This window comes from Chlorocebus sabaeus, chromosome 17, assembly GCF_047675955.1.
Source record: "Chlorocebus sabaeus isolate Y175 chromosome 17, mChlSab1.0.hap1, whole genome shotgun sequence".
Lineage (NCBI taxonomy): Eukaryota > Metazoa > Chordata > Mammalia > Primates > Cercopithecidae > Chlorocebus > Chlorocebus sabaeus.
The window spans coordinates 41,512,626-41,533,456 of NC_132920.1; the positions used below are offsets into that span (position 1 = coordinate 41,512,626).

The 20,831-nt window shown below is 49.2% G+C and overlaps 1 protein-coding gene across 1 annotated transcript; it reads left to right on the forward strand.

The window, feature by feature from the left end:
* The first annotated feature begins 4,984 nt into the window (after positions 1-4,984).
* NCR2 (natural cytotoxicity triggering receptor 2) lies at positions 4,985-20,387 on the forward strand. The gene is made up of 6 exons (XM_007972632.3): positions 4,985-5,036; positions 5,194-5,535; positions 10,223-10,233; positions 11,257-11,381; positions 11,490-11,603; positions 20,201-20,387. Exons 1-6 carry the CDS (start codon positions 4,985-4,987, stop codon positions 20,385-20,387), a joined length of 831 nt encoding a protein of 276 aa, XP_007970823.3.
* The last annotated feature ends 444 nt before the right edge of the window (positions 20,388-20,831 follow it).

Sequence of the window (20,831 nt, forward strand, 5' to 3'; positions counted from 1 at the left end):
AGCACAGAAGGAAGTACGTGCGACCTGCCTTCTCCAGGCAGTAGGGCCTTCTCTTGGCTTGCAGAGGTGCATTTCAAATGGAGGTGTCAGAGATGGGATGCCACACCAGGCCAGGCCTTGAGGAACCTGCAATGCATTCCCTGCAAAGTGATCTCCAGTAGGCTTTGGAGAGAATAAGGGCTGGGGCCCTGTCAAATCTCTGCACAGGGAGAATTCACCAGGAGCTGCCCGCGGGAGCCCCTGAGAAGGTGGAGGCTGAAGGGAGGAGACAGTTAAGGGCAGATGTGCAGATATGTGTGTGAGCTGGGCAGCCTGAACTTGGGAGAACAGAGCTGGGACAGAGGGGAGCCAGAGCTGGCAGTGGTGGTGACTGACTGATTTAGGGAAATTAAAGGAAGTGGGGACATCATGGAGGAAGAAGATTTTAAGGTTGGGCAAAGAGGCTGAACTTTGATCTCCCCTGTTTGGGGCATTGGGTCAGATGCGCAGGGAGTGTTCCAGAGGGGCTGGGGACAGCAATGTGGGAGGGTCCTGCCACAGCAGGGATTTAGGTGCTGGTGGGTGTCTTCTGCAGTCACTGGATGGCACCTTCCTTACTCATTATCTCAGCTGTCCCAGAATGGCAAGAGCTGAGCATCGCTCCTCGGCTTGTGCTGAGCTGAAGCCTTCAGAGGCCTCCATAGCTGCTGCCCCCATGTTGTTTGTGAAGGGTGTGCACCACCTGGCCCTGTTCCTCCCCGGGACTGCCCTCCTCCAGCTCTGTCACCCCCTGACTTGGGGCTGGCTTCTGTGGAGCAGAGTGGTCTGCTGAAGGAGGGAGTGCAGTAAGTGTCTGTGTGAGTGTGGGTGCACTTGGGTGAGGGCCTGAGAGTTTAAAGGTAAGGATCTTGATTGGCCTGTAACAAGCAAATGAGCAAGAGATGATGACCAAAGGATTTTCAAATTGATGTTAAGCATCATTTTCAAACCCCACCCCTGATTTTTGTCTCATCTTCTGACCTGACCACCTTTCCCAGCACAGCTGTCCCCATTATGCTTCATTTCGCTCCCACCCTCTGGCCCCAGGCCAAACTCAGCCATATTCCCCCGGCTCCAGCCTGCAGGTCAGGAGCACATGCAGGGCTGACGGCACCAGGCAGCACAGAGACTAGGGCCGTGGGGGCAGCTGAATGGGGTGAGGGGGTTGGAGAATGGGGTTGGTTCCATGGAGTGAGGAAGGAAAAGAAGCAGGAGAACCCAGCTGGGGTGATGGCTGCTTCCTGTACTCCCCGAGCCCAGGCCTCCCCACAGGGTGCTTAGGGTGGAAGCCTGGCTCTGTGCCTGACCAACCCTGAACTTCCTGTGAAGGAGCTGTGCACGCAGACTGCAGGCTTGTGTGGGCAGTAGCTCAGGCCTCTGACCACTCTGGCAGGGAAAAAGCTGCTTTAAGACTAGATGCTTTAAACCTGGTATCCTGGGAACAGGAAAGGCTATTGTTATGGGACCATTGTCATGGGAGCAGGAATAACACTGTCAGGGCAATTGGTGACTGAAGAATCCTGCTAGAGCTGGGACAGAGAGCCACTGGGAGCAGACAGCCACTGGGAGCAGAGAGCCACTGGGGGCAGAGAGCCACTGGGAACAGAGAGCCACTGGGGGCAGAGAGCCACTGGGCACCAGAGAGCCACTGGGGGCAGAGAGCCACTGGGCACCAGAGAGCCACTGGGGGCAGAGAGCCACTGGGGGCAGAGAGCCACTGGGGATAGACAGCCACTGGGAGCAGAGAGCCACTGGGAGCAGAGAGCCACTGGGAACAGAGAGCCACTGGGAGCAGAGAGCCACTGGGAACAGAGAGCCACTGGGAACAGAGAGCCACTGGGGATAGACAGCCACTGGGAGCAGAGAGCCACTGGGAGCAGAGAGCCACTGGGAACAGAGAGCCACTGGGGATAGACAGCCACTGGGAGCAGAGAGCCACTGGGGGCAGAGAGCCACTGGGGGCAGAGAGCCACTGAGAACAGAGAGCCACTGGGGGCAGAGAGCCATTGGGGCCAGAGGTATAAGCAGACCCGTTGGGGTTCAGGGAGAAGTCTGCTTGGATCTGCAATAAGCGAGCCTGGGTGAAGGCTAAGGAGGTGCCCATGGAGAATCTCTGAGCCCAGGAGGAGCACCAGGCCAGGAGAGAGGAGGCCTGGATGCTAGTCCTGGTTTGGCCCTGAAATAGCTGAGTGACTTTGGACAGGCCACTTGCCTTCTCTGGACCTCATCTCCCTCAGTTGTGAATTCAGCACTGAGAGAAATTCCCTTTTGTCCCTGCTTCTTCTGGTTCTATCAAAGGGGGAATTTACAGCTACCCCTTCACCCCTGCCCAGCCTAGCTTAGCCCTGAGCTGAGTCTTGGGGATCACCTCCAGACTTCTATGGCTCCCTGGTTTCCCTGTTTCTGCATCAGAGGCCAGCCCTCCCTTCCCGTGAGACCCATCTGGGCTCAGAGCCACTGGTGCAGGCTAGAGTGGGCCTCGCTAGAAAAGCAAGTACATGAAGTCTCCAGCTCTCCCAGCTCCTTCTCTGGGTTCCTGTGAGTGTGTGTGACAATGAGTTGGGGAGAGGAGGTTGCTGAGGCTCCCAAGTTCCCTGAGGGACCTTCTCAGAGGGTGGGCAGAGAACCCAGAACCCCCCAGAACCCTAGGACCTTTGACAGGACTTTGTCGTGCCCTGCTCTGATCATGCCAAGGGGAAGGCACTATCCCTAACTCTTCAAGAGATTTCTGAAGGGGCCCCAGATCCCACCACAGCTCCCTGCCCCAGTCCCTCCTGCAGAAATTCAACTTGTGACAAGGGCTGTTGTGAGTCCCCAGGGGGCAGGACCAGCACCAGCCTGGATGAGTGGCTGCCTAAGCCCAGGCTTCCCTGCCTCCAGGTCCCAGATGCCAGAGGAAGCTGAGGGTGCAGATGGTTCCAACAGGGTCCTCCTCTAGGGTGCTCAAGGCCCCAAATCTATATGGACGGTGCCCACCCCACTCACATGGGTGGGGAGGCCGCAGCACAGACAGAGGGGCGGATTACCCCCTTTGAGAACTCTGAGAACTCCTGTCCCCTGGGGACAGACGACACACTCTGACACAGCAGAGAACAATGCAGAGCTGGCCGCAGGCTGAAGAGACACACAGCTAGTGGCACATAGCAAGGGGTGCTCTTGTAAGCTACAAGGAGGAGCTGTCACTTCTCAGAGTCAGCAGCGGTCAGAGACGGGGCAAGTCAGCATGGGAACACAGTTGCTGACCCCCCCACACACACACACAGTGATGTGCCTCGGTGCCATCTGGAGACAGGGTGCCTTCCTCCCCCTTGGGAGGGTGCCCCACCCTGATTTGGTACATAATTATGTTCAGGGAGAAGCTGGGCCCCACTGTCGGCAAGAAAACCCCCTACAAGCTCACCTTTGCCTGTGTTTGCAGTTCCACGGGAGCCTCTCTCTTGTCCCTGGTTTCCTGTCCTGTCTGTGGGTCATACTTCAACCAGGCCAGCCAGAAGGCTCCAGACAGAAGTCAGGAAGCCTGTTCTGGTCCTGTGTGACTCTGAGCAGGTGGCTGACCATATCTGGGCCTCAGTTCCCACATCTGTGAAAAAGAGAAGTAATACCTCCCCCGCGAACCTGCTGAGGGTCTTGAGAAAGTGTGCATGAGCACACTTTGTAAACAATGCTTGTGTGAGTGAGTGGCGGGCATCACTCCTTGAGCTGTCTTCTGGCTCTGGAGCTCCAGCCTGCTTTCCCACCCCGGGCCCTTGGGCACCAACATCTGATAGCCCTGCTGTGTCCTCCTTTTGCCTACCCCTCTGCCCTTCCCGTTCTCAGTCTCTGCACACTCCTACTGTAAGGAGTAGGGCACTGTACTGAGACGGAGTGGGGAGCAGGAGTCCAGGGGCAGGCAAAGCAGTGGACTTGGAATCGAGTCCACTTGACAAGTTCCAATTCCCATCTCAGTTATTACCTCTGTTCACAGAGCTCCTGGCAGCAGATGCCAGACCAGCAGAGCCCCCAGTGGTGCAACTGCAATTACACACAGTGTCTCTACCGGTCCTAAGATATATTAGCTCGTTCTCTTTGTAAATTGCATCTTATTTTAAAATTAAATATTCAAAGTGCTGATATTAACTAAAAAAAAAATGCTAGAGTCTTTCATCTGTTTATATTTTAATTAAACAATATTCTTCCAGGGTCCTTAAGTGGTGAAGGTCGAGGATGCAGAGATGAGGCCAGGTCCGGGTTCCTGGGCTCCCTCTACCCCACCCCACTGATGCATCTCCTGCTCGGTGTGCTCTCCCAACCCTCCCCTCCCCTACCTTTGCCAAGGACCTTCCCTAGCCTCCCTTGCTGGTTTTGAATCTCCACCTCCTCTCCCCTTTCCTCTCCCGTACCCACGAAACCTCCCAGAGTGGAAGCACATCACTGACCCATCACGGAGGCCTGGGCATGACGTCCCTGGCCACCCTGTGACCAGTGGGGCTTAGGACTCATGACCAGGGTTCCAAGTGCCCCTGAGCTTGTCATCCACCTTCAGCCTGACTTTCCCTGGAAAGGGCGGCAAATCCTGGGCCCTGCAAAGAAGAGGCAGCGCAGAGAGGGAGCAAGGGGGAAGCAGTCCATTACTCGCCCACAGTTTCCTCCTGGCCTTTTCAGCTCCTCCCTCAGGGGTAGGTCATGGTGGGGAGGGGCAGCTGGGTGCAGGGGAGAGCAGGCATCTTCTACAGAGGCCTGGGAAGCTGTGTGCCGGACAGCACCCAGCCCACCAGGCCCAGACTCACCTACAGCTGGAGATCCCCGCTTCCCTGTGCCCACAGAACCTGCCCTTTGCAGTCTCCCATCTCCCCAACCCAGGCCTTAACCTGTCTCATTTTTCTATCAGAGGTGCTGGAAGAGCAGCAGAATCAGGCCCAGCTCCCAGTTCCCTCTCCCCAGTCTTCTCCAGGTATCCCCTCCCACGAGCACACAGGAAAAGGGCCACATGGCCTGGCGAGCCCCACACCCACTGCTACTGCTGCTGCTGCTGTTCCCAGGTGAGGGGGTAGGGGAGCCAGGGAACAGAGGAGATGGGTATGGTGGGGACTATTGGGACAGCAGAGTCAGGTAGCAGGTGGCTCTGTGGGCAGAGGCCTGCTATGAGGCAGGTTGTGCATGTGGCCTTGACCTATGCGTTACTTCATCATTCTACAGGCTCTCAGGCACGATCCAAGGCTCAGGTACTTCAAAGTGTGGCAGGGCAGACGCTGACCGTGAGATGCCAGTACCCGCCCACAGGCAGGCTCTATGAGAAGAAAGGCTGGTGTAAGGAGGCATCAGCACTCTTGTGCATCAGATTAGTCACCAGCTCCAAGCCCAAGACGGTGGCTGGGACCTCTCGATTCGCAATCTGGGATGACCCTGCTGCTGGCTTCTTCACTGTCACCATGACTGATCTGAGAGAGGAAGACTCAGGACACTACTGGTGTAGAATCTACCGCCCTTCCGACAACTCTGTCTCTAAGTCCGTCAGGTTCTATCTGGTGGTATCTCCAGGTGAGCTCTTTCCCTAGGGTCCTCAGGGGGCTGCCCCTCACCCCCTTTTGGTGCCTCCATCACCCCTGGTTTCCTAATCATGGAAGCCACCCATGCCCACACCCCAGTCTCCTGGGGAGGCTGTTGGGAACAGGTATGGGGGGAACTCATATGTGCACAAGAGCAGCCATCTCACAATCTCCCTGACTCCCAAGCCTACAGCCTGGCCTCCTGAGAGACGCTGAAACAGACCCGGTGAGCATGCTGAGCAGTCAGCCCGTATGACCCTGCTACAGGAGGGCAGGACCGCCTGGCATCTTTGGTACATAGCAGGTGCCCAGGAAAGGTGCATCCACTGGCTGCCCCCACCACGTAGAGCCAGTAGTATCTGGGTAGTCCAGATACCAAGATACTTTGGGTATCCCCTCATAGTCCAGATCAGGGTCAGCAAAGGATGACCCGATAACTAAGAATGAGTGAAAAAAATCAAAAGAAAAACAATATTTTGTGACATACAGGAAATTCAAATTTCAGTGCCTGTAAGTAGAGTTATTTTTTGGAACACAGCCATGCCCACTCGTTTACCTATTGTCTGTGGCCCTTTTCATGCTGTGACAGCAAAATCGAGCAGCTGTGACAGAGACCACATGGCTCATCCCTGACCCTTTACAGAAAGTATGCCAACCTCCTGCCCAAAGCAGTGCTACTCTAAGTTCCTATGGAGGAGGACCTTTTTTAAAAAAAAAAATCTGCAATTCACATGACTAATTTTTTTGGTAAAATACGGTAAAAACAAATTACTAGAAAAATAAGAAAAAGACATACAAAGTACAAGCCCAAAATGTATTAAATTTGACAAACATAAAATTACATTTTAATAAATATAATCAGAACAAATATTACAGGGGGAAAAATTTATAAAAACTGTATACATTGTTCATTTGAAAGTGCGCCTAAAGGTGATTGATGTAGTGGCTTAACGGTATACTCATAACGTTTTGTCGTTCCTCAGTTAAAACTAAATACAAAGTTAGAGGGGAAATTGCAGTTCTCCATATTAAATGCCAGTATGCCCCCTTCAAACAAACACCCTGTCTGTGCTTGTTTAAGGATTATAATGTGACAAATGAGCACTTTTCTTACTTGTTAACTTATCTAATCTGAGAACTATTTATGACACCACATTGCTTAGGAGATAATGTATAAAGAAATTGTGCTGATTTTTTAAAAAATAATACTCATAGTAGAAGACCAGAAAATTGGTCTCACGGAGGTATAATGTCAGAAACAGAAGAAATTTTAAAGCAATTCCGACAAGCTCAACAGTTTTATGTTTAACTTTTACAAAAGGAAACAAGCGATGCTGTAATTTCAAAATGCATGTTCAATCCTTTATCAGTAGCCAGTTCCAAAACTTTATCCTAAAAGTTATAGTTTAAATTATCTTTTGATGGGAAAATATGGATTCTAGATCTATGAATTTCCTCTGCATATATTTGACAAAAAAACAAAATTCAAAACATGCTATCAAATTATCAGTGTTTTCCCATGAGCACTTGTGAAGATATGCAATATCATCACCTATTTTGTTGATAAATGTTATTAAATTAAGAATATGTCATAACAATTCACAGAAATGGTTCTTCTAACTTTTATGTTTGCACTTAGACTTTATTTGCCACTGAAAAACATGTTGCTTTACTTCCTTGCATGGACATGTTAACATCAGAACTACAGTATAAACAAGCTTGAAGGCACAGTTCACATTTGTACTAAACTGGCTTCTTGTCTTGAAAAAACATGAGGAATTCTTTCTATAGATGAAACATTCTCAACAAAACTTTGAATTTGGCATGCAACAGTAGCTGTTTATGATCTGTTTTCATATTACCACATAATAAACAGAATGATTTCAAATTTCATATATTCACCTTATAAAATTCACAATTTTGTCCACATTGGTCAGCACAACGTTCAGTTAAGTTGACTTTTTTTCCATAGCAAAACTCTCTCAATGAAGGAAGCAGTGCATTAATTTACAATCTAGCCCAAGCCTTCTTAACCTGGATGACATTTTCCTGTCATTGCAACTGCAGTCATCAGAACATACTCTTACATAAAACTTAACCCCCGAACCACATTTTGATAATATAACCTTCATAGTTTTATACAGTTCAGAGCTAGTTGTGTTTGTGACAGTTAAGCTAAAAGATACAGAATTCCTTCACATCATTGTGTTCAAATTGCATATACTAAAAGAATAGTTATGCTAGCAATATTTGTGCATTGTTTTCAAACTGCCATGAAGAATGCTTTGCTAGCTTTATTTGTTCTGGGAGGTGGTCATCCATCTCATTATCCAATTCCTGAATATGTTGACCTAAGGCATCAAGGGAAAATGATATCAAGCTCCCTTCTTTGCTATACATTACCCAGTGTCGTAAAGCAAACGTTGTTCAGTAATGTTTCGGCAACTGTAAATGGATTGTTGGTCTTTGCAATACAAAATGTTACTTTACAAGAAGCCACAAAGTCTAGAGCTTATATGTGAAATACAGATTCCTTTCAAGAGCTTTTCAATCCAGTACTCTTTTTTTTCCTAAAAAGTTTGTTGTGAACCTGTGTTTTTCCGTTTCATATGTATATGCCACTTGTTTTTTGTTTTGTTTTGTTTCGTTTTGAGACGGAGTCTCGCTGTGTCTGGAGTGCAGTGGCGCAATCTCGGCTCACTGCAACCTCCACCTCCAGAGTTCAAGCGATTCTCCTGCCTCAGCCTCTGGTGTAGCTGGGACTACAGGCGCCTGCCACCATGCCGGGCTAATTTGTGTATTTTTAGTAGAGACAGGGTTTCACCATATTGGTCAGCCTTGTCTCAAACTTCTGACCTCAGGTGATCCACCCGCCTCGGCCTCCCAAAGTGCTGGGATTACAGGCATGAGCCACCGTACCCAGACTATGTCACTTGTTTTTATGGTGCATTTGCCTCATAAGCCAATACATCTCAACAAATAACTCACTAGGTTTTAATACTTCCCTACTAATTATAACTACAAAACTCGCATATATGAGTGTAATAGTTCCCTGTTGCTGCCATAACAAATTACCACAAATTTAGTGGCTTAAAACAAATTTATTATCTTACAGTGTCCAGTATGGGTCTTACTGAACTGAAACCAAGGGTCAGCAGGCTGTGTTCCCTCCTGGGGGCTCTAGGAGATCATCTGTTTCTCCTCATCCAGGTTGTGGGCAGAGTTCAGTTTCCTGCAGCTATCAGAGACGGAGGTCTTGTTTTCTTGCTTGCTGTAAACCGAAGGTTGTCCCCAGCTTCATGAGGCCGCCACATTCCGTGGCCCATGGCCGCCTTTCTCCCTTATCAAAGCCGTCAACACCGGATGGGGGTCCCTCTCACATTGCACCTGTCTCTGACCACAGCTAGGAAACGTTCTCTGCTCTTACAGACTCATAATTAGATTGGGCCCACCTGGATAATCCAGGCAACTCTCTCCAGCTCAAGGTCTTCAACCTTAATCACACCTGCAAATTTCCCTTTGCCATGGAAGGCAATGTCCTCACAGGTTCCTGGGATTAGGGAGTAGACATTTTGGGGTGCCCTTATTCTGCCTACCACAATGAGGGATTCTACTTTCAAACAAAATCAGCACAAACTCTTTGGAATAATTGCAGCAGGAAAAAATTTCTTTGGAATCAATTCTACCATCTTCATTTGGCTGTCACTGCCACATCCAGGAAAGATGTGTTTTTTCAGTGACTTGTTTTGCTATCTGTTCATTAGAACTCTAATTAAGTAATCACTATTCTACTCTAAATTAGCTAATCATGTTACACTTTAAATTTTGTTTTAAAAAGTTTGATTAAAAATGAAAATGATTGTAAAAATAATAAATTATAAAATTATACATCTTTCCAGATGTTTATACACTTTTGGGTTACAGCTAAAAACTTATTTTATTTTATTTATTTATTTACTTTTTTTTTTTTTTTTGAGACAGAGTCTGTCTGTCGCCCAGGCTGGAGTGTAGTAACGCGATCTCGGCTCACTGCAACCTCCGCCTCCCGAGTTCAACCTATTCTCATGCCTCAGCCTCCCGAGTAGCTGGGATTACAGGTGCCTACTACCACGCCTGGATAATTTTTTTGTATTTTTAGTAGAGATGGGGTCTCACCATGTTGGCCAGGCTGGTCTCAAACTCCTGACCTCTAGTGATCCCCCTGCCTTGGCCTCCCAAAGTGCCAGGATTACAGGCGTGAGCCACCATGCCTGGCGCTAACAACTAATTTTAAAGTATCACCCACTGTAGCATGGCCCTGGCATAGGTTACTAGCACACAGCTCGCTCCATGTTCGACTCTCCATGTTAATTTGACAACACCCAAGCTGGTCTATATCCTGTTCAAGGAGATGAGACGAGTTAACTAATCACATGCTTGGATCTTGAGGCAATAACAAATTGATATAAACGTTTTGAAACCCCTACTCCCAATTTTTATACTTACCTTGTTGTAAATGGGTTACAGACAATTTGTAGACCAGCACCAGGCCATAGATGACACATTCAATAGCACAGGCCTAGAATTTTACCAGGGTGTCCCAAACACGGCCTTCTCCCAGGCTGAGCATACCAGAGTGTCCCAAACACAGCCTTCTCCCAGGCTGAGCACAGGGTTATCCTGGACAGCATCCTAGACAGCCTCAGAGAGTGTCCTGTGGGACAGGATCGTGTCCACAGGTCCATAGGCCTGTGACTCGGTCCAGGGAGGACCTTCCAGGGCAGTCTCTGGGACGAGGAATGACCCAGCCTCAGGCACCCTCTCCTTCACGCCCCTCCTAGCCCTTTCCCCTTCTTTCCCCCTCTCCCCACCTCCTGGACTCCAGTTAGGTATGTAGACCTAGTCTGCTAGGTCGAGACACTGAGAATCCCCACTTCCTCTCCCAGCCTTGGTTCCAACCCCACTTTCTTTTCCTTCACACCCTGCCACCGCCCCCGCAACCAGCATTGCCTTTTTGACCTCAACAGTCCCCATCGCTTTTCCAGAGACAGCCATTTCCCACTTCCACCAAGGGCTCTGAGCACAGGTGGCTCTGGGTCTTCCTGGGAAGGTGAATGGTAGGAGTGGTGCGCAGCCAGTTCACAGAGTCCCAGAGTCAAGAGGGGCTGTGAAAGGCATTCCCTAGGCTGCTGAGGCTTGGGGTCCAGGGCTGTGCAGCAGAACTGGGAGGGGCAGGAATCTGAAAACTACCTTTCAAATTCCCACAAGAGGCTCCCTTCCCAAGCCCCAGAGGCATGAGAAAGAGAATGGAGGGTTGAGAACCAGAGGGGCCCGAAGCATCATGGCCATGTCCAGCCTCAGGAGGTTCAGGTGGGTGCCCGTCCAAAGACTTGAGTGCTGGGAGGGGACCAGGCCTCCTGAGTCCTCTTCCAGTGCTCCTCCTGGACTCAAGGATATGACTGCAGGGGCCCAATAGAGCCCAGGCCACGAGTGTTTCTAATTCTGAGCCAGAGGACTTCACAGTTCAGTGCCCACCCCTCAAATCAGTTTTCTTTGGGCTCATGGGCTCTGTTTCCAGTCTGGTCCAACTCCCCCAACCAGCTTTCCTGTCGGCAGGCACAGGTGGGGTCTTCCACTTACTAACCACAGCCCCTTCTCCTCCCTGGCAGCCTCTGCCTCCACACAGACCTCCTGGGCTCCCCGCAACCTGGTCTCTTCACAGACCCAGACCCAGACCCAGACCTCTTGGGCTCCCCGCAACCTGGTCTCTTCACAGACCCAGACACAGAGCTGTGTGCCTCCCACTGGAGGAGCCAGAGAAGACCCTGAGTCTCCAGCTACCATTACCGTCCCTTCACAGTGAGTTCGGGGGGGCGCCCGTAGCCACACAGGCCTAGGCGGGGGCTGACAGATGAAGACTTGTCTCCATAACCTGTCCTCTCCCCTTCCTGTCCCTGCACCTTCCAGGCCACAGAACTCCACGCTCCACCCTGGCCCTGCAGCCCCCTGTGCCCTGGTCCCTGTGCTCTGTGGACTCCTCGTAGTCAAGAGCCTGGTGCTGTTGGCCCTGCTCATCTGGTGGTGAGTGTGGTGAGGGTTGGACTTGGGCAAATGGAACAGGGAACAGCTTCTGCCCAGGATGGAGGGTCAGAGGGGAATCGGCCAGAGAACAGAGGTGGAAATTATAATTGGCAGAGCTCTCCAAACTAAAGCCCTCATGGAGTCCCTCCATCTGACATGTCACACAGGCTTACCTTTGTCCTTCAGCTGCAAACTTGCTGGAATCTCATCCATGTTTCTCTTTCTTTGTGTTTTCTCCTCTCTCTCTCCCTTTCTCTCTCTCTTTCTTCCCCCCACTCCCTTGTCCTCCCTTTCCCTCTCCATTCCTCCCCCTCCCTCTTTCCCATTCCACCCCCTTCCTCTCTCCCTCTCTCTCTACCCCTCCCTCCTCTCCTCTTCTTCCCTCTACCTTTCTCCTTCAGTCTCCCCTCCCCTTCCCCTCCCCCAGCCCTCCATCAGAAACACAGACCTGCACAGCTGAAAAGTCCCTCCCACCACCTGCCCTTCCAGGCAAGCCCAAGTCCAGGGACTCCCTAAAGCCACCATCCCAGGACTCCGCCTCATTCTAGTCCTGAGGGAGAGAGGGTAGACACAGGAGGGAAACAGCACCCAGGGAGAAGGGGATACACGGGAAAAACCATAGGTGGGGCTGAGTGAAAGGTACAGGGACAACTGAGTCAGGCCAGGAGCCGGCTTGCTGGAGGAGGGGCAGCCTTGGGGAGAGGGACGGGGTGGGAGAACGGATTCAAGTCACTTCATGTATTTCTCCCCATATCTCAGGGGTCTCAAGGAATCGGCATGTGCAGCATCAAGGGAGATCTCTGCTGCGCCCAGCTCAGACCAGGCCCCAGGCCCGTAGACACTTTCCACTGAGCCACAGGACCTCAGGTGGGCGGCCAGTCTCTGACAAGGCTGGGCTCCCAGGAGCTCCAGGACCTCTGACCTCTGCATTCTCTGCAAAGAAAAGGCCAGAACTTGATCCAAGGCCTTTGGCCACGCCCTCCCTGCAGAGCTGCAAAGCCCAGGCCCTCTACTTGCTCACCCTCAGTTTGCACTGGGGCCAGCACCCCGTTGTGGGTGCAAAGCCCAGCGCCTGCAGCACCTTTCTACCAAACCTGAGTCAATGATAAGAATCCTTCTTCCCTGCCTCCTCCTCCTATCTATAGCCCCTGATAAAAGAAAAACTTGAGGCCTGGAACGCTGGGGGCTGACACCTGTAATACCACAACTTTGGGAGGCCAAGGCTGGAGGATTGATTGAAGCCAAGAGTTCCCGGTTGCTGTGAACCATGATCATGCCACTGCACTCCAGCGTGAGCGACAGAGTGAGACCTTGTCTCTAAAACAGAAAAGAAGAAAAGAAACACTTTAGACAAAAAAAAATTAACAGAGTTTATTTGAGCAAAGAACAATTTGCAAATTGGGCAGCCCTCAGAATCAGAAGAGGTTTAGAGAACTGTGCTCTGCAACCTGGGCAGTTGGAGAGACAGAAAAAGACTGAAGAAAGTACAAACAAGGAACAAAAAGAAATTGGTCATTTCAAAGGTACCTTCTTTGTAAAAGGTTAAAGCAGAGGGGACTTCCCTACTGTACCAGCTAAGACTGGCCTGTGCAGGCATTTGGCTGTTACCTCTCTCTCTTAATTTCTCGGAAGGTGAGATAAACAACTTGGTTTTGGCTTGGTGGCGTGGAACCTTAGCACCAGTGACCCCATTTTGGTTTGGGCTGTTGGGCCTAGTGCAGGAGCTCAGTCTAAACCAATGGCCTCTTATTACTCTTATTTAACACCCCAAATCCAGATGCCTGGGTCACTCCAACGTTTCCCTCTCCCTCTCCTCTTGCTCAGCCACACTCTGCCAAGGCCTCCCCTATTGTGCCTCCTCCCCATTTCCTAGCCCCTTCACCTCACACTGGCACTCAGACCACTGTGTCAGCCACCTAATGGGGGGTCCTGTCTTCAGTCCCCGCCTCCTAGATTGTTCCCCTGAGAAGTCCCTTCCCAACAACACCTCTGTGCATTTCCGCCACCCAGGAATTGAAGTCCAGTGTCATTACTGGGGCCCCCACAATGCTTTGCCTAGATCAGCCTCCCCTGAAGCACAGCGCCCCCCTGTGCTGTCGTTACCGCCACCAACATGGCTGCACCCTCTACAAGGAAGTGAACCTTTCTTTTTTCTGCACAAGCTGGTCAAGAGGCTCTGCAACTCGCCACATTCAAGATCACTCTGCGCCTTGCCCCAGGCCTGTCACCCCCACAGGGCTGTTCTCTCTTTCTGACACTTACAATCCGATGTTGGACCTACCGATCTGAGCCTGACGTGATTATCTTTCCTCTCCTGTTTGTCATCTATGTTTCTTTATTCCTACTTTCTGAGAAAGTTCCTCAAGGTTACATTCCATTCAAGTGTTTTCAATGTACACGATCACATTTTTCATTTCTAAATGGTCCATTTGTTCTCTGAATGTTCCTTTTTATAGCACAGCATGTTTTATTTTGGCAAGACATATTTTCTCTGGAAATATTAAAGTTTTAACTTTTGAACTTTTCCGAAGCCTTCCATATTTTCTGTGTCCTCCAAGGTGCCCGTCATATTTTTTATTTTCTACTTTCATTGACCTCTGTCTTTCTTCAGAGTGTTCTGGAAACCTTTGCCACTTCTCAGCCACCCACTCACATGGAAGAGCTCAGAAACCCCATGCATGCCGCGGGGTGCCGTGGGCTCCAGGCTGACTGGGTAGGAGCATGGCTCCATTTCTTCTCTTTCACAGCTCTGTTTCTCCAGAAAGGACTCTTAGCTGTCCTCCCTGGGGGTGTAAGTCTAGACCCAGGGTTCTAGGCACCAACTGGAGCAGAGCAAAAGGGTCTCGCTGCCCAATGTCTGTTCCCACCCAAGCCCCCACTGCACACTCTCTCTCTCTGTGGCGCCCTGTGCTCCGAGCGCAGCATCTCTGTGTCACCCTCATCAAAGACTTACCTCAAGCTCTCTGCAGCTGTTGAGAGAGAGGAAAGACAGAGGATGTGGGCAGCTAACCTACTCTCCGTCTCACGGAACCCAGAGAATCTAGAAGTCTAAGTGATTCTTAAAGCAGAGCTCCAACCTGTTCTCTGGTTTCCGGCACCCCTTCAACCCTTCCTTAAGAGATACCTGCACCTCCCATTTCTCCACCTTTCTGGGGTTCTAAGGTAAAAACGACTTCCCTCATATTCCCCCACTCCCACCAGCTCTCTATGATCTGTGAAGTCATCTGATTTTACCCACCTTCAAAATGTGTATGGAGCTCTCTGTTCATCCTTGAGGATGGGTTTATGCAATTTTTATCCAGTTATTGCTGCTTTCACCTTCTTGGCAAGAGTGAGGAGGGACCTCAGATTTTCCATCAAAACACCCCTCCCCAGCATCCGCCACCAAGGGCAGGAGCAAGTGAGATCCCAGGTCTCCACTTGCTCATGTAAAGACTCCTGGCCCCCTCCCCTTCCCCGAAGGTAAGCACTCAGACGCCAGTATAGCCTCTTGGTGGCTTATTATATCCCTGTTCACTCCAGTTGCTATAAGACACCCAGGATGCCCTGGTCCTCCCTCGTCACCCAGAATCCCAACTCAGTAAGACCTTATAAGTCGATTACATTAGCCCCATTTCCCATTTGTCCCAAATCCCATAACCTTTCCACCTGCGTACCTGAAGTAGGCAGTCATCGGCACAAGCCCCTGTGCACTAAGCTTCTCTGAACGTCGCCCCCGTACTCTCCCTGACATCTGCCTGTTCTCTGAGGACGCTACTTTCTCCACAGTTCTCTTGTGGGGGCAGGGGGTAGTTTTTTGTCCTTGACCTCATGCTTCTGAGTCCAAGGGTGGAGTCGGTGTCCTCTGTGCTCCTCACGGCCCCTTCCTATCTTCCTATCCTCCCTAAAGTACTCCACAAGTAGCTTTCTGCCATTAGGCTATGTCACTGTGGGTGACCACCCATCATTTCTGCAGATTCTGTACGATCTGGGGCACTGCTGTTTATTCCTCGAGGGTCTTAACCCCAGGCTCAACATCACTCTGACTGTTCCCGCCATAATTCTTGGTGATCTTGGGCCCATGTAGACTCAAGAGCTACATGAATGATTCTTACAAATCCCTGGCATCTCAGTTCCTTGGCCTCCAATGGTCTGGTCCTCTTCCCTATCTCAGCCACCCTTGCAGATGGTCAGCAAGCGCCAACAGCTCCCCTCTTAATCTCATTCCCACCACTCCCTACCTCAATCCTGCTAACCTGATCCCAGTATTGCTTCAACACCACAGGGACCTATGATCCATTAATCCTGCCATCTGCCCCTTTTGCCCATTGCACTCATGCTTTCCTTTCCCTTAGTTTCCATGATCCAACCTCAAATCACTTTTTGGCACACAGCCTCCACTTCTGGGCTCCTCTTCCCTTTTAGTGAACTCCTCCGGGAAAACTGTAACCCTGGTTGGACCTAGCTTCCCGCTTACTCTGTGCCTGTGTCCAGCCAAGATGAATGTGGCTGTGGCTGACAAAATACAATCTATCATCCCGAAGTGTCTCACTGTCAGCATATGACCTTGAGAGTGGAGTGACTCTGCTCCACTCTAGACCTACATCGTCCCCTGTCTTCCCTCTCTACATGCTCAGCTGGTGTGCCCACATCCTAACTCACTGAAAAGAGAGAGTGGGGGAGAGAAAGAGGGGGAGGGAGGGACAGAATGAGAGGGAGAGAAAAAGAGGAGGGAAGGAAGGAAAGAAGGAAGAGGGAGAGAGGGAAGGAAGGAGGAAAAAGAACGTCCACTTGATCTCACCACACCTACCAATCATCTGCCTCTCTTCTTCCTCTCACTCTCCCTACTCTCATCTCAAGCCAACCACTTTTCTTCAGCTCCAAATCCCATCTTCTCTTGTCTACACAAGAATATTCCAGCCGAGCATGGAGGTGAGGACTTGTGTGGTCCCAGCTACTCGGGAGGCTGAGGCAGGAGGATTGCTTGAGCCCAAGAGGGTGAGGCTACAGTGAACTATGATCACGCCACTGCACTCCAGCCTAGGTGACAGAGCAAGATCCTGTCTAAAATTAAAAAAGGAATATTCATCCAGGAGCCACCCCTCTCTCCTTCATCATCTTCTTCCCCAGTTGTATGTCATGACCGTCAGAATCTAAATGGGCTCTAATATATTAAACCCTCCCCACTTACAGCCCTCCAGCTACTGCTCCATCATCTTAATGTCCTCTGCAGCAAGGGCCCATGAAAGGACTGGCTGCACCATCAGCCTCCAAGGTTCTCTTCTGTTCTCTCTCGAAGCCACTTCAGCCAGGCCTTTGACTGTGCCACTCCTTGAAACAACTCCAGTGACTTCTGTACTGTGAAATCCAGCAGCCAATGCTGAAACCTCCTCACCCTGGGAAGAGGAGCACACTAGGCATGGCCTTCCACTTCTGCCTTCTTGAGATGCTTTCTTCCTGGGCTTCCAGGAAAAAAGAACTCTTGTGACTTTCTCCTGACTCATTTGATGCTGTGTAATAAACTAGCCCCAAAACATACTAGCTTAAAACAACAAATGATACATATTCATTAGGTCACAGGTTTTTTGGGGGGTTGGGGGTGTGGCCAGAAATTTGGGAACAACTTAGCTGGGTGCTCCTGGCTCAGAACCTCTCTGGTATTGCAGTCAGGATGTCAGCAAGAAATGCAGTGGTGCGGAGGTTTGATGGAGGGCCGTTCCCAAGACGGTGCACCCTCACATGGCTGCTCACACAGACCTGAGGTCTTTGCCATATGAGCCTTTCTTCACCGCAAGGGAAATAACTCCCTGGTGTGACTGATCCAAGAGAGGGTGCGGAAGGAGGAAGTCATAGTGCCATTAATAACCTAGTCTCTGAAATCACAAACTGTTGCTTCTGCCATATTCTACTCATTAGAAGCCAGTCATTGGGTCCAGCCCTGGGATTCACCTCCATCCCTTGAAGGAAGGTATATTAAAGAATTAGCACATGTATTTTAAAACCACCACAGTACTCGCTCTGGCCACAAATTATTTACATTCCTCCCACACACAAAAATACACTCAGTCCCACCAAAGGTCTCCCAAAGTCTCATCCCATTATGGCATCAGGATGAGGTCCAGGAACTCGTCATTTAAACCAGGTCCGGGTGTGGAGGAAATTCCTCAGGTGTAGTTCCTCAAGTACAATTCTCAGTATGAAGACCTGTGAGCTAGAGACAAGTTATCTGCCACACACACACACACACACACACACACACACACACACACACACAACCCCAATGTCCAATGTAGTACAGTCATAGGAAAACCACTACAGATATTCTTGTTCAAAAGAAGTGGAAGGGGGAGGCAAAAAAAGGTCACTGGTGCTTAGAAAATCAGAACTTTAGCTGGGCAAATGTTGGAAATTCCTTGATTCAAACACTGCTCAACACCTACCTAGAAATAATTCTCAGTGGTCGTGGCTCCTTCCTCTGTGCTTGAGTGTCTTCTGAGCCACCCTTCTCTTTCCATGAAAGGCAGCCCATATTTACAGCTTCGTAATTTCCTCAGGCTGCTTTCTGCCAGTTTAATTTGGGGGATACAAAGTAAGATCCCAGATTTTATGCTATTTCTGTTCCTTTCAGTCCAATCTGGCAGTGTTTTGTGAATGTCATTCTCTTACAAAATATGTGGATCTCCTGTAAAACTTACTGTGACTCACTCCATTAGACAAAGACCATACCCACAAATTTCTCTAAGAGAAGATCTGTTCCACACCATGTGCTTCTGCCAAGACAGTGAGGATAATGTCTTTATACTTCTTAGAAGCTCTAATGTTTGACTGAAAAATCTATGAAGCACACACCCTTAAATTCATGAAAGGGCCTTTTGCTTGAGATACTATGTGAAATAATAATAATTATATACTATTAAAATCATGATGATTTTATATAAATTATAATAATAATTTTTATTATATTTTTATTTTAATATATATTTATACCTTTTATGTTTTATATATTTTATATTAATTTTTATTAATAAATTAATAAATTTTAATAAATTATGTATATATTCTTATATATAATTTTCATATATATATATCTTTGACCTTAGTTCCTGACACAGAGCTCCTAAGATCCTTATAAACAGGAGTGCTAAGAGAATCTTTTGTTCTCACATTTGGTCTTTTTGACCTCTGTTCCTGACACAGAGCTCCTAAGACCCTTATAAACAGGAGTGCTGAGAGAATCTTTTGTTCTCACATTTGGTCTTTTTGACCTCTGTTCCTGATACAGAGCTCCTAAGACCTTTCTAATCTCCTGAGTGATAGGAATGTCTAACACAGAGGTCCTACCTCCCTTGGAATTTCCTGGCATCTTTGCCTCTAAGGTGACTCTTAGTGTGCTCTTGGGTGGGGGCTGATCACCAAAAGTATCAATCCATGATTGAAAGCTTGGAACTTTCACCCCACCTCCCATACCCCAGGGAGGAGAGGGGGCTGAAGATTGCATTACTCATCAATCATGCTGACGTGATGAAGTCTCTGTAAAAATCACAAAAGTAAGGTTCAGGAGCTTCTGAGTTGGTGAACACATTCATGTTCTGGGAGAGAGGTGCACCCCAGCTCCACGGAGAACAGAAGCTCCTGCCCTCAAGACCTTCCAGACCTGAAAACAATTTGGTTTTTCCTACTAAACGCACTACATTTCTGAGGTCTTAACAAAGGATTTTACAGTCATAGCCTTGGTTTCATCTTTAGACCAATATTCCTGAATGTGCCCTGGATTTGATTTTAGCATCATTTACTGTCTGGAGGCTGAGAATTTTTTAAGTCATCAAGTCCCAGCTCCCTCATGTTGAATAATCCTGCCTAGAGTTTACCTCTCCTCTCTCATTTTATGATGAACCACAAGAAGAAACCAGGTAGCACTTTCAAGACTTTGCCTGGAAATCCTAGTTGCACAACCCAGCTCATGAGGGACATTTTCTACTTTCCACATTACTGCAGATGACAGTGTTGCTAAACTTTCTGCCAATGTGTAACAAAGAACCCCCTTCATTTTTGCCAACTAAGTGACCCTGGAAAAGTTTCTTAAGGTCTCTACCCCCAGTCTCCTTATTGGTAAAAACAGAACTGATAACACGCACATTACCAAGCTATTTGGATTTCTAAGTAGGGTGATATATTCAAAAAGCACCAGACACAAGGGGAACACCGAACAAAGGCTGAGTTTTAGAGGGAGTGAGGTATAGAAGAAAGCGGACTCAACTGTGACACAGCAGAGACCATCTGTCTTTCCGGAGCTTACTGCAGCTGGAAAGACAGATAATAGTGTGTGGGCAGAGGGTGAACTTGGAGACCTGCAGGAAACAGGCCCCTCTTCTTGGTGGACAGCAGAGGAAAATAAAGGAAAAAATCAGGGTGAGGAAACTGACCAAGCTGGGCTCAAAATCCTTGCATACCCACTGACACCTTTCTGGCAGCAGTGGCCAGGGGCAGATTTCCTCCTTGTGAGGGGGGTATAGCAACCAACCCTGTGAGTAATGGGACGGGGAAGGGGTTGCCTCTGCACCTTGTGCAATTGTGTGGCAGTCTCTGGCCACCTTCCTGGTTTCCTGCTCTGATTGCAGGGGGAACATTTGGTGGAAAACCCTGATGGAGCTCAGGAGCCTGGATACCAAAAAAGCCACCTGCCACCTTCAACAGGTCACGGACCTTCCCTGGACCTCAGTTTCCTCACCTGTAGAGAGAGAAATATTATACCACACTGTTGTAAGGACTAAGATAAGCAATGATGATGATGAACATACTTTGTGAATAATAAAATTATCTGAATGTTTTATTCCTGTTGTTTCCTCAGTTTCCTTCAAACTCTGTCTGCATCCCCACATTTGATTTCTAGGGGCCCAGCTTCTCTAGTGTGCCCTCTTTTCTCCATCATAACCCTTTCTTATCTTCAGTTCACCTGATGTCCCCTGTATGTCTTGGAGCTGCCTTTGATGCTGTTATAAGCAGGGAAAGGCACTGCACACAAGCCCAGTGAGTAGAAGGGCCGTGGGCGAGCAAGGCTTGGAAACAAGACCTGGGTTTGTTTTCTCAACTCAGCTCTACAAGAACTTGGACACATAGGTCACTGCGCCTCTCTGAATGTCCGTTTCTTTCTCCAGAAAATGAAAGGGATGGAGATGAATTCTGAAACCCCTTCCCCATGAGAGTAAGTCAATAAGCATGAACTCAACACCTTCCTGTGCCCAGCTCAGG

Excerpts from the sequence above, each read along its gene's own strand:
- NCR2 (XM_007972632.3), top strand. The coding sequence starts at position 4,985 with ATGGCCTGGCGAGCCCCACACCCACTGCTACTGCTGCTGCTGCTGTTC. Across the intron at positions 5,037-5,193 it reads GCTGCTGCTGCTGTTCCCAG|GCTCTCAGGCACGATCCAAG; the intron begins GTGAGGGGGTAG and ends ATCATTCTACAG. Across the intron at positions 11,604-20,200 it reads TTGGCCCTGCTCATCTGGTG|GGGGAACATTTGGTGGAAAA; the intron begins GTGAGTGTGGTG and ends CTCTGATTGCAG.